A 14,724-nucleotide genomic window follows, 5' to 3' on the forward strand; every position below is an offset into this window, starting at 1 on the left:
AAGATAGTACAGGACAACCCTCCCTTATTGCCCAATGTCTTGTCTTCCTCTGCATAAATGTCGAAAGTGAGTCATTTATGATTCACAGCTGTTGTTCCCATTTAACAGTTCTTACAAATATGAAGGCTTAAAACAGCTTACTGGTATTACTTCCAGTTTAAGAAAGGATGAGCACAGTACAAAGTAAACAGTGTGGTGATTCAGTAACCCATCATAACAAATTGGGCTATTTAAGTGACAAAAAAAAGCATGTAATTCTTGATGAATGCATCAATTATTATTTTCGCATGATGATTTATTAAAAACAAAACGGCAGACATGATTTGTTACTTGCATTTTAGCACAGTTACTCTCATGCCAACATTTCTGATTAGGAGTTTTGCAACAACTTTATGCGCAGAACAAAAAAATGAAACCCAACACAGAATGTTTGACTCAGGCAGCAACACACAAGGGCCTGCCTGGCAGTCAACTGTTAATAACCTCCGGTGTCTCAGTCAAGGCGTTGGGCTCCAATACGAAACCAAACAGAAGAGTTATACAAAACAAAAACACAAGTGACTTGAGGATGAAATTTCCTCAGTGTGGAGTCTCTCAGGCTTTTTGGACAAATGTATCTTTTTTTGTTTTGTTTCCCTCACTGGCTGTGCAGTCTTGACACGAGTATCACAGTGAGAGTTTGCAATGACACAGTTCTTTGTACATCATTCTCCTCAGCTTGGGCATGTCCTGTTGACTGAAGCTGAAGGGCTGGCCTAATGCAAGACACTTGCAATACTAAAAAGAAGGTGGAGAAAATAAAGAGAAAAAGAAAGGGTGAATCTTCAATGTAGAACTGAAAAAAAGGCATCTCAACACTGTAGTTCTTTTCTTCAAACACTTTAAAGCAGGGGTGTCAAACTCAGTTCCTGGAGGGCCACAGCTCTGCACAGTTAAGTTTCAACCCTGCTCCAACACACTCACCTGTAGGTTTCAAACAAGCCTGAAGGACTCAATTAGTTTGATTAGGTGTGTTTAAATGGGGTTAGAACTAAACTTTGCAGAGCTGCAGCCCTCCAGGAACTGAGTTTGACATCTGTGCTTTAAAGCAGTGGTCACCAAACTTGTTCCTGGAGGTCCGGTGTCCTGCAGATTTTAGCTCCAACCCTAAATAAACACACCTGAACAAGCTAATCAAGGTCTTACTAGGTATACTTGAAACATCCAGGCAGGTGTGTTGAGGCAAGTTGGAGCTAAACCCTGCAGGGACACTGACCCTCCAGGACCGAGATTGGTGACCCCTGCTTTAAAGGGTTAGTTCACTCAAAAATTTAACATTCGTCAATAATAGGGTATATGCAGAGCTAGTGCTTCTTCCCATACTGATAAACATCCGGTGAACGGTTTTACAGCATCGATGTTGTAATGTAATTAAAATATAATCAGTTAAAAAGACTTTGTCATTCATTTAGTTGCTCAAGCGTAAAACGAGATGATTTACATGCACGCGCCCATCAGTATTAGCAGGCTAGCGCAGAAGCTCCATTGAATATACTGGGGTAAAATAAATGTTCATATTTTAAAGACATGGCAGGGAAAATGTAATTTAATGCAGTGCTTCTTGTACAATCTGAGACCCACTTTATAACAGATGTCAGTCAGGCAGTGGAGATCGCTGATTTTGAAAGTAAACACACCTCAAACGCGCCTATTTTGTAACTGAATACAGTTTACTGGAAACGATTGACCCAGGTAACTGACAAATTAAAAGTCCTTCCGAATACTTTCGCATCTACCCTATTATTCACCCTCATGTCAATCCAAACCCCAGAGACCTTTGTTCATCTTCAGACCACAAATTAAGATGAAGTTGAATTCTGAGAGCTCCCTCATTCTCAATAGACAGCAACGGTCAGGACTTACTCAAAGTCCAGAAAAATACCAAAACCATAAAAAAAATGTTTTTTAAATTACTATTTCGATTTTAGTTTTTATTTATGTGGAGATATTGTTTGGAATTGTTGTTTTGAGATCATAAGCAGAACGACCTACGAACTCTACAAGAGCGTTGAAGATGGCTTCTGCAAACTATCTTCAGTACACTTTATTTATTTGAATCTCTGACTTCGGCTCTTCTTCATCAACTGACTGGTAATTTTTTGGGCTAAAACTGTAGAATAAAGTCATTATTTCTGTTTTATGAGTGCAAAAAAGTATTCTTGTAGCTTGATAATATTCTGATTGAACAACTGAAGGTATAGACCAAAATGTTTGACACACACACGTAACCTACTGTACTGTCCCACTGACACACTTTATAAGTAAATAACTATAAAATATAAATATATATAAAATATAGAACTGAATTACGGTCACAAGTAAAAATAAAGTGGCGTTTTGAAATTACAGAAAACCACAAACCTTGGTAAATACTACACAACACAAACTAAGTAAATGCAACATAAACGGCTCCCGAATAGAATCAACATGCAAATCAGCCAGCAGAGTATCAGTAACGTACTTTTATTGGTCATTTTTGTAAATTGCATGACTTACATACCTGCTATTTTCAAGCCAGTAATATGGTTTGCTCTTTATAATGCAATGAAGGATTGCGTTGTGTGTGTGAACTGTGTGTGAACAAGAAGAACGTTTTACTCTCGCACTTGAACCACATCTGACAGATTATAACTGCTTTACACACACCTTTCAAAGTTGTGTCACAAAAACACTCCGTAAGTCACTCAAAACGCTATTAAAACCCATTTTCGGATCGCAGATTACCAGTTGTAAACGCTGTAAACGGAAGTTCTAAACATTGTACCAGAAGAAGCTGGCCGCTATGGCCACGTCCAAGCAGCAGCCAAGAAAAAGACTAAATGTTCTGTTTTGAAGATTTTCTTTGTATTGTCTGGTTTTTAAACAAGTCAGCATCATTTCTGTTTATGGAGAATGAGGGAGCTCTTCGATTTTTACCTAAAATATCTTAATTTGTGTTCTGAAGATGAACGTCTCAGGAAATCGGAACAGCATGAGGAAGACTACTTATTGATAATTTTCATTTCTGGGTGAATTAACCCTTTAATTACAGTGTTTGTCTAATTTTCATATACTTTTTTGCTTAAAAAAATAGTTCAAACTCTTTTTAAAAAGGTCAAATTGACTAACTTTTGCAACTGGAACTGCTCAAACATTTGTAGTGTACTAATGCATTTTATCCATCTGAACCTCATGAGCCACTCATAAAACCTCAGACAGCACTATAAATGAAGCTGGTGTGTTTACAAACCTGCAGGACAAACGCACCACAATCACTGTCATTATTCTGTCTGCCAACATTCTGTAACATATAAGAGAGAGTCTGTTAACTTCGATTAAACATTTGTATACCATGTGAACAGCGACATTGGAAAAATAACATTCAGGCAACACAAGTAGCAGTTTATAGTCTCTGTAATGCCAGGACTCACCATTTTAAAAAAGCCCTTCCACCCTGTGAGAAAGTCTCTCTTCTCTTTTATCATTGCTTCTGCCTGCAAGTACTTAAAAATATGCTGTGGAGATTTAAAAAAGGTCATTTAGTTAGTTAAACACTTTATTATTTAGACAACACACACAATATCAAATAAATATCATAGCTGGAAGTTTTTGGCTGTAATTTAGTGCAAAATACTATATTTTTTGTCGGCTTGTACCTTGGGGCATCTGCGATTAAGGGTCCGCTGTGAATCAAAGTATGTGATGGAGCGCCGTTTAATATCAACCGAGACCAGAGACCAGTGCACTTCTAGATGAATGGGAATCAACAACAGATCCTTCTGGAAGATGTCCACCTGAAACATATTTGAACTAGTAAAAATCTATATATGAAGCTACTGTTTGGTATAAGGAATGGACCCACCCTAAATTAACATCTGATATAAAGCTGCACAACATTGGAAAAATCTAACATTGTGATATTTTGTTATTCTGCAATATATATTGTGATATGAATTCTATTTGGAAAGAATTGATCATTTTAGTTGATTGATTGGGATGATTCTGTAGGTGCATCTACATAAAACATAATAAACAATCTACAAATACAGATGAGTACATTTTCAAAAAAATGCAAATGAAATTAACCTTTTTTTATTGTTTTCCAGCAGTATTCAGATATATAGTGGTAACTGAATAATCAAATGTAAAATAATACTGCATAGTCTTTGTTGTAGAAATATTAAATAAAATTAAGCATTATTAAGGTTACGAATGAAACAATTTCTTTTGCCCGAATGCTTTTAAAATCCTCATACAGTCGCAGGCCTCAAAAACACATGCATATCATGAAGTATAATCCAGACTTAACACTGCATATCCTACGATGTGACCATTGTGAATGATCACATTGCAATATCGATGCTGAAAATTTATATTGGGCAAGCCTAATCTGATAGTACATGACTATGTTATGTCATAATGCAAGTCATACCAAGTTATTATAATGAATTTCTGAACTCATTGACTAATAAGAGGGTTTAAAGACTTTTCTTACGTTCTTTGTCCATCGTTTCACTCCATCATAACCTTTGGTCCTCAACTTGTCATAAAAGAAACTGTTGAAGAAGTGCACCTAAAACAAAAGAAACATAACTGGATAAATCAATCTATGAAATATTATAATAATATAGAACTATAACACCAAAAACAAGTTATTCATACACCAAAAACATAAAGGGCCAGATTTGCTAAAAGCCTACGCATTAAAAAGAACTACAGTAGGGACATGCAGTGAAACACTAGCAAAGAAAAGGTGTGAATAGTCATTTTTTTGTGGCCAACACTTACATTTGTATTTGGATGAAAAATTTATACAAGGAGAGTGTTTAAATGTATTTGCTATGTTCCTTTCCGCCTTTTAAGTGTGACGTCATGCAAAGCGGCTTCCGGGTCTAAGTGCTCTATCAAACTGTATGGGGAGACTCATCAAATAATAATAAACATTTACAAAGCGATGTAATACTTTTGAAAATCACAATAGCAATATATACATCCAGGTCTAATATCAGATGGCCAGAAAGTGATAAATTTTTTATAAATGCAGAAAGTTCAGAGACTGTTGTGTAAACCATGAGTTTATATAAAATTCACTTTTATATGTGATATGACTAAACATTCATATTTTTTCAATTCAAATGAGTGTTGGTTTAGACCTGGAAACAGTACTCTATACCTCACCAATACGTCACAACTTAACAAATGGATATAGAGGTTTTAATTGATTAGTTCAGTCAAAAATGAAGATTCTTTTATTAATTCTTACTTATTGTCATGTCATTTAAATTCCCTGACACACTCATTCAGCTAAGGTACATCGCTCTTATCCTCCATAGATATGGTCTGAGTCTAGAGAGTCTAGAAAATGAACCAAAAACATTATAAAAACATTCTATGTGATTAATGTGGTTCAATTGTAATCATACTAAGCTCCAAGAACATTTTTGTTCAACTGTAAAAACTCTGTTCACTTGCATCTTCTCTCCACATCAAGTGGAGGGTTTACTATGGGCAATATTGCTATTAGGATACATTTACACTACACTGTTCAAGTGACAAATATTTCTTTCGGCAATGCGGCACAGATCAGGTATGGCTAGGGCCAGACGGAATCTGCAGACATCTTTTGCTATTTCTGTAGAGAATTTAGTTAACAATCTGCAGATTTATGCAGAATTGACATCAAGTCTGTCGCTTTCATTTTGGAAGAGACTTCAGCAGAGTCTCAAACCTCCCTTAAATCTCATACATGAGGACTAAAAAAGCTTTTATATTGTCATGTAGCACAAGAATTTAAGCATGTTAGTGAGAGGGAGAGAGAGACGTAATCAATATAAACTAGTATAAAACTGTGGCATACGTCAGGTGCAAAAATCACACCATGGCCATTATATTAAGATGCCTCTTGGTTTAAAAAAGGCCTAGATTAAAAGAAGATTAATTGATTGATTGATTGTCTGTGTAAATGCAGACAATCGGATACAAGTCACTTTTATAAGATGATGTAAGCAGGTCAGCATAAAAAAAAGATAGCCACAAAATCAGAATTGACCATCAAGATCGGCAATGTAAATGCAGCCTTACAGTCAGCAGTGCATCAACCAAAGCAAGCGTTGCACTGCCCAAAGTAAACATGTACCCTGTTCTTATGTGGAAGACATTGGCAAATTAAGTTTTTTTTTTGGAAAGCAAATGTGTTCTTGGAACTTTGATTACAGTTGAAGGTCACATAGAGGGGGTTTTGACAATGTTTTTGGTTCCTTTACTGGACTTTGCATGTCTCGGGACCATTGCTGTTTATGGAGGATGAGGGAGCTCTCGAATTTCATCTAAAATATCCTAATTTGTGTTAACAAGATACACAAGGGTCTCAGGGGGATTGGAACAACATGAGGGTGAGTAATTAATTAAACATTTTTATTTTTGGGGTAAACTAATGCTTTAACCCATTTTGTGGCTGTGTTGATGGTAGATTACACACACCTTTTCATTACTGATTGCCATTGGCTCCTTTATGGGTTTGTGCCAATGCTTAATGTCCACTTTATTATATGTTTTGATTACTCAACAGGAATGGATATATGTATTAGAATACATATGCTTGAATTGCAGAATTAGGCAATTACAAAGAATGAACATGGAAAAAAAAACATTTCCAACCTTTTCAGGCACTGAATCCATCACAAGGTCTCCATACATGTTCATGACCTTCACAGATCAGACGAAAGAACAATAAGCAGGAATGAGAAAAACAGACAAATATAAAATAACGGCCAAGTGCTCAAGCAAAACTCAAAAAGACCTGGTCATTGAGCCAGTTCTGTCCATAGAGGGTGCTAAGGTCATCCATTGTGAGAACGTGGCGCTTGTAATTCACCCGAAATCCTTTCACCATGGCAGTCCCTGATGACCTCTGGTATGACTGAATTAAATGCTGTACAGCCATTTTCCTGTGGGCACATGATAAGAGAAACAGGACATTTGAGCTCTTCTTGTAAGGGTGTATGTGGTATTAGGTAAACACACAAAGACAGACAAGGTTAAATTTGAGATTGTAAAACATACATTCAAAAGGCAACAGCAAAGCTCCAAAAATGGCAGTTAATTATATTAAAAAGTCTGACACAAAGCATGTAATGTAATGTTTTGAGCACATTGCTCTTCATCAGACAGTGTTCATCACAATAACTTGCTCCTTTTTGTACACTTCCAGATCACATGATCTCCCATATTATCTCACAACAAGAGAAATAGAAAGAAATACACATTTATAAATTATACAACTTAGATATTCAAAACAATTTTTCTTTTTCAATCTTCAATTTACAACAATGTTTGTAGTTGTGAGATAATATGGGGGATCATGTGATCCGGAAGTGTACAAAAAGGAACAACTTATTGTGATGAACACTGTCTGATGAAGAACAGCGTGTTCAAAATGTTACATGCTTTGTGTCAGCCTTTTTAATTTAATGAACTGCCATTTTTGGATCTTTTGTGTTGCCTTTTGAATATATAATTTGCACTTTTTGCTGATGTGCACGCTTTTGTACATTTTTTCATTATATTTGAGATGTGCATGTGTGCAGACCTGTGTGTTTGAGAGAAATCCTCATTGAAGATGCTCTGCAGTTGCTCAGCAATATCATCTGCGTGTACAGGTATCAGACTTCCATACTTTCTAAGGTCATCTTCAATAAGACCTGGGAAATAAATTAATGCATGAAATATTAAATTCATGCACTATTTAAACAGGTAGACTACAATATTCAGAAACTAAATAAACTAAATGTCACTTTGACTGCACATTTGCTGTGAAGAACTATTTTATAATCATTATTGTATTTATTATCACAGGACAAACATTCTAATGCAATTCTAAACCAAAAAGGCATTTGTACCATGGACATAAGCCTTGTGCTCTTCTGTTAGGGTCATCTCAATCCTCTGAATGGTGGGCTTCATGGGCATTGAAAGATATTCTCGAACTCCACTCAGTGATGAAACTGACTGAGAATCCCCATAACCATTGTAAGCAGAAAACTGATTTTCTGTGGAGAGAATCAACATAATATAATGCAGCTTTGACTATAATTCAATCAGAGGTTTTCAATCTTTTAGATAGAGCCACATATAATTATTCATATGCTAAGGGCCACTCATTCCAAAATGTTGAAGGTAACCATATGTGGTTAAGTATAGACAGAATTCATCTAAAATTAAATGAGATATTACAAAATATTTTCAGAAAAAATGAGCCTCTATCAAGTATTATTATTTTCTTCTCACTATAGAACTGTACAGTTAGCTTATTATGATTTTTATTAACTGACTGATTATATGTACATGGAAACCTATTAAGAGCAACTGTCTACTAAATATATGAAATACTGCAAGTGGTCAAACTATATTTATTACACTTTCAATTAAAAGCATTTTGTTACATATAGGAATAACCTAGTTTTTTGAAACGGTATAAATATTTTAAAAGACAATAATTCAGTATTTTGGGGCTGCACATTGATCCTTTTTTAATGTCACCAAATAATCCTTGTTCTAAACATGCATGAAAAGACTGTTTTGTATTAATCTATTGTTATGCTGTAAAATATGGTAAAATAAATAACTGTATTGCATCTTTTTCAAACAGATTGTTCGCATTAAGATTCAATAAATACAAAGCTGTACAAAGCATATCAAAATTAAGCATGAGAATATTTTCCAGCACTTTATGTGTTTTCTTCCAAATTGGCAAAATTTTGTCACAGTCCCAAAAACAATGAATGAATGTACCTTTATCGTTTTTACATTTGAAACACAAGTCTGTGGCATTGGCAAACATTTTTTTTTAATACCACTGGTGTAAGATATATCCTTTTTATTATTTTTTTAAAACATATACATCAGTGATTTTCTCTAAACTTTTCCATCATCAATCTAAAAACCCCTGCTCTAAACCAGTAATAGGGGTGATTTCCAAAAATCGTATGCATTTTAATAAGCTATTAGGACTAGTTACCATATTTAACTCATAACCTACAGAAGATAAAAATATTATTTAATAGTTACATAAAAAACAACATAAAAATAAAAAGCCAGTTAATATTAAATGAAAAATGAATGACAAAATAAATGATGTGGTTGTCAGACATTTGCACTCTTTTGTGTTGTCTATATACTCATGTTAATATAGTTGCTATTGGTGTGTGTGCACCGTTGTGTGCAATGTTTGAATGTTTATAACCACCTACGAGGACAGTGGGAGTTGCGAGTCACATTGTTATTTTGGGGGTTGCGGGATGAAAAGTTTGGAAACCCCTGTTCTAAACAATGAGTGCAGAAAAAAAAAATCCTCACCTGTTTCTCTTTCACTTGTTGTCACTAAACCTCTTAGCGTCGATCCTTTGGTGTCACATCCTTTCTCTCGTTTCTTGCTGGCATAAAGGCTATACTGGCGCCACCTCCTTGCCCGCCGATACCCCAAAGTGCCGACCCACTGCGCCTGCTGTCTCCAGGTTTTCCAATTCTGCACAAGCCGATTGCGTAACCTTGCACTGGACCGCAGCCTTCGCCATCGATTCAGCCTCTGCTGCCGGAGACCATGAAGCCGCATCTGGAAAGGATTCTCAGAAAAGTCTCTGGCTTGTGATTTGGCCTCTCCTTCGGTCAAAGTCACCTGCTGCTGATAAGTATTAGCGAGCATTACATGCGGTTGTGACTCAAACGGCATCTGCCAGTCTTCCAAATCATCCTTCTCCTCCCATGGGGCACATTCAGAATCGATGTCTTCTTCATCTCGCTCTTCTTCATCCTCCTCCTCATCTTCCTCCATATCATCTTCATTCTCATCAAACCCAGCTTCTTCATCAAGCTCCACTGGTTCGATGTAGTCTTCGCTCCAGACTCGCTCTCTGTTGCTGAGTTTGAGGTGAATGGGGCTGGTGGCGTTGGGAGGGGAGTTTGGGTCCATTAGGCCTCCTCCCATGCCCGCGACACTGCTTGCCTCCTGGCTTACAGTCAAGGAGAGCTCACCCTGCCAGCGGTTCTGGGACAGGCTTCCACCGCTGTCTCTCATCGTCCACTGAACGCCCGCTACCTGCGCCAGCTCGACGCCTGCAAGAACAAAAGTGTAGATTTCAGTGTATTCAGTGTTCTGCTTTCTTTTGTTATGATCATTTGCATATGCAGATGTGTTAAGCTACATTATGCAAACTTAGCTGTTAGTCAGTTATAAAAGTGTTACACAAGTTAACTGGTGCGGTTACTTTTAAACACACAAAATAGGGTTCTAAGGTTTACCAGTACTATGGTAGTATATACTATGATACTACGATACTATGGCTCAAAAATACTGGCAGTGCCTCTGTACTTTGTAAATGGTAGTATCGTCATTAATGGTTTATGGAAAGTCACTAAACTGCTCACACAATTTTACAACAATAGACCATTTTGCTTGAATAGTCTGTGCTGTGGAGCCCTTTAAGGTTGCAAAACTGTGTGGAATTTAGCCCTTTTGTGGTAGCATATTGCACGTTTTCTAATGCTTCAGTTGGAACGCACATCTGAATTAGTTCATTTCTGTTGCTGCCAATATGATTTAGTAGCTACAAAAACCGCAACAATCCCTTAAAAAGAACGACTCAAAAAGTAAAGTTTTGAATTACTTAGGATTCTTACTTGATAAGACAAAAAAAAAACAATAGAGGAAAAACAGAAAAACATTGAAACACTGAATTAAATGTATTTTTGTTGGCCAGTTATCTAAAAAATAAGCAAAAAGAACTAATGCATTTTAGTTGAAGTCATGTGCAAACACTTTTTTCCAATAATAAAAGTATAAATTCAATTCAAGCATGCCTATAATAACACATAAAATATAGTATTTCTGACCATTTTCTTTATTTAATAGATTTTAGATATGAATTACAGTGTCGCAATACTACTTGGTATCACGATACTTCGGCTGGTATAGTATTGTAACGTGAATTAATGGTATTGTGACAACCCTAACACAAAACAGTAAAGAAATTGATAATATATTGCAGTTAATTATATTACAAGCTTCCAATTCATCCATGAATCCTAAAAAATATTCTACAAGAACTTTCATCAGACAAACAACATTAACTGATGACTGGAGTAATTGATATTAAAAATTTAACTTTTACCTAAAAATAAATAATTTTTGTAAATATTTAAAGTAGAACATTTTCACTAAAAAACACAAACTTTTAACTATATTGATATTTGTCAACTCCAAACTAAAGCTTTTACTATAGTTTTTTGCTGCAGCTTTGCTGGTCACATCAGACTTTCAAAAGCATTATAAATTTTAAACTGTTCAAACTATTATGATACTGAAGTAAGGTTGGTTTTATATTTCCACATTTGTTCAGTGACAACTTGTGACACAGTCCCTATATTTATATTGAGACTAAATTGCATGCGGTGTGAAATCGCATGCAAGTATGACTTCAAAACAACATTCGCACTATTTAACTGACTGTAAACAGTGGTGTACTTTGATGAATGTGAGAAATATGAGCTCCCTATGTAGAATTTTTCACTTTTCTTAAACTTTATTATTAAGGACAAAGCCACAATGCGTGTATATAAAACCAGCTTTACCTCAATGACTTGGAGAAAAAAATAAATGAAGATTTTTTTAACAGATATTGAGATTTGATTTACGATTTAATTTTGTAGTCAAGCTTCAGCTCAATAATCTGTAAGCAATGGCATCAATTCTGTGACAGCTCTTAAAAATGACCTGTTTTTGTTCGGGGTCTGTAACTTTGAAAGCAAAATATTCCCCTATTATCGACATGCTGTTTTTCTTTGATATTAATGTGTCTATAATGCTTCTGAAGCAGCAGACACCATCATCCCACTTGTCAGCGCTTTCCTGTTTCTTTTCTTTTTCTTTTTATTGTGGGCGTAGTTCGGTTGCACAATTTTAATTGGGCAGAATAAATGTGTGCTCACTTAAATGGCTAGTAAGACTATCATACACAGACGGCAGTCACGCATTTGCTCTGGGCGGGAGAAATTAAATAATACATATATATTTCATATTGCAGCCTCTTGTGATTAGCTAATTGCAACGTTTCAAATTGAGATTGCGATTCAATTTCAATTAATCGCACAGCCCCTATTATCTCTAAAGAAACGTCACTATTTACACAAAACCAAGTATTAGAGTTAAGACAACATGCATTCTCATGATATTTTAATAACTACTATGAGCTAAATTAATCGAATTTGTTAAATGTGCAAATATATTCATGTGCAATCATATGTATACATCATATGCAGATGTGTTAAGCTATATTAGATCTGTCAGTTATACAGTTCTGTTACAAAAGTTAAATAAATGTGTTGTTTTTTTACTGATAAACATAACAGTGAAGACATTGATATTATAGATGATTTATATTACAAATAAATGTTACTCTCATAAACTTTCCAGGTCATCTAAGAATCCTAAGAATGACTGTAATGGATACTAAAAATTCTACTTTTCCCTATAATAAAAGTGTATTACGTTTGTAAATATTTGAAATAGAAAACGGTGACTTTTAATTATAACGATCATTTTCTAAATTGTAATTTGTACTGTAATATGTAATCAAATAAATGCAGTTTTGCTAGTCACAAAAGACTTTCAAAAGCAGTGGTCTCAATCTCAATTCCTGGAGGGCCACAGCTCTGCAGATTTTAGCTCCAACCACCTCCAAATCCCACCTGCTTAATAGTCTCTAGTAGTCTAGAACACCTTGATTAGTTGGATCAGCTGTGTTTGATTACGGTTAGAGCAAACTGTGCAGAGCTGTGGCATTGAGTTTGAGACCCATGTTCAAAAGCATTACAAATTTAACTGTTCAAACTTTTACAGTATTTTACGATGACTGGAAAATGAAGTATGTTACACACAAATTCTGGAACATATCTACTTTGATATTATCTATAAACCAATAATATACTGTAATGTTGAAAAGCATTACATCTGAAAAAACATCACTGTTTACACAAAACCAAGAATTACAGTAAAAAGACAACAAGCATTATCACAATAATTTGACTATTACTGTGGATTAAATGAACCAGATTTGTTAAATGTGCAAATATTTTCCTGTGAAATTATAAAACACTGCAAACGCCGAAATGAACGGAGAACAGGTCTTGTATGGCTTAATATTTATTATGCCCAATCAAAGTATTTCAATAGCCACTTCTTATATAAAGACTAGTTGTTTACTGTGTTTTCCGATGACTATATTGACGTTATAAGATAAGAAAGTGTTGGTATTTGTAGCGCTCTGGCATGTGCAAATTCGCTAATTAGCTTACTAGCTAACAGCTACAAGCAGTACCTTCAGCAATACGCTTATTCCACTCACCTTTTACGTGCAATTTTACACCAGTATGAATTAAACACACGCGGCAGCTTTGCCTTTAATTTTCACGAATTTTGGCCAAATAAACCGAATTTTGCAGTACGAGGATCTCCACCTCAATCAATGAATACAGTCGCGCTCTTAGCACGAAACATAAACAGCAACCCTGCGCGCAGCTGATGACATCACTGACCTCATGTAATGGCGTTTCAGATACTGCCAAAATAAAACATTACAACTAAACACAGAAGTTAAATGGAACTAATGTAATTGATTTTAAAAAATGTAATGATAAATATATTCAACTAATTTACCAAAATAAAAAGTACAGTCAACTTCATCAAACGAAATGAGTGTAGTCAACTCAAAATTTACGAAAAATTAATTCTACTCATTTGAAAAGAGTTTTGAACTCAGTGTTGAAGGTAATGAATTCATTTCTCATTACTTCAACTTAAATCGAGTAAGTACAAAGTACTCATAGATCAGTTTTTTTAACACAAATAGTTTGTTGCAGTGGCACATTAGGTAGTGCTGCAAAGCAAAAAGATCGCTGGTTCGAGCCTTGGCTGGGTCAGTTGGCGTTTCTGTGTGGAGTTTGCATGTTCTCCCTGCATGAGTTTTCTCTGGGTGCTCCGGTTTCCCCCACAGTCCAAAGACTGTTTCCCAGAGATAGGTTGCAGCTGGAAGGGCATCCGCTGCGTAAAACACATTGCAATCGGTTTCCCCAAATGGTTTACCTTAACTTTTTGGGTTTTGCAGTGTGGGCATCCTTCATTGCCTTAATTAATTAATTAATTAATTTATTGTTTTTAATTATGCAAAAAAAGAGAATATACAATCACAGTACATTATAAGAAAATACAAAAAAAAAAACATTTTAAAAAATTATAAAAAACAAAAACAAACAAAAGTGGATATATACGTCATCACACATTAAAGAAAACACATCGTTTGCAAATTTCAGTTGTTTTTAAAGCCTTTTTTGTAAATGAGTTAGAAATAGTTTTAAAGTAACACTGCATTTCATTAAGTACTTAGTACATACATAGTACTTTGGCAAAGAAGGGGGGAGGTTGGAGGTTGATAGTTTATTTAGTAAAACTAAAGACTAAACCGTTATTCATATATTCTTTGAGTGTGAAAACACAAAAAGCTTTTGGAATAGCTTATATCTTTATATGGGTGATGGGCTCTATGCACAGCTAGTGTTTTTCAGTCAATAATGAACTTCTGGTGAAAGCAATATTGACTGTTTTCAATTTCATAAGGTTTCTTTTACAGAATCGATGTTGCAATGTAATTCAAATTC

At 35.2% G+C, this 14,724-nt stretch overlaps 1 protein-coding gene across 1 annotated transcript; it reads right to left on the minus strand.

Moving 5' to 3' along the window:
- Positions 1 to 277: 277 nt before the first annotated feature.
- Positions 278 to 13,577, minus strand: senp3b (SUMO specific peptidase 3b). The gene is made up of 11 exons (NM_001083842.3): positions 13,416 to 13,577; positions 9,373 to 10,128; positions 7,917 to 8,066; positions 7,607 to 7,718; positions 6,818 to 6,965; positions 6,676 to 6,723; positions 4,514 to 4,591; positions 3,675 to 3,812; positions 3,450 to 3,533; positions 3,269 to 3,319; positions 278 to 777 (listed from the first exon to the last, which is right to left on the minus strand). Exons 2-11 carry the CDS (start codon positions 10,088 to 10,090, stop codon positions 667 to 669), a joined length of 1,638 nt encoding a protein of 545 aa, NP_001077311.2. The 5' UTR covers positions 10,091 to 10,128; positions 13,416 to 13,577; the 3' UTR covers positions 278 to 666.
- Positions 13,578 to 14,724: the final 1,147 nt, after the last annotated feature.

Source organism: Danio rerio, chromosome 7, assembly GCF_052040795.2.
Source record: "Danio rerio strain M-AB ecotype USA chromosome 7, GRCz13ab, whole genome shotgun sequence".
Taxonomy (NCBI): Eukaryota; Metazoa; Chordata; class Actinopteri; order Cypriniformes; family Danionidae; genus Danio; species Danio rerio.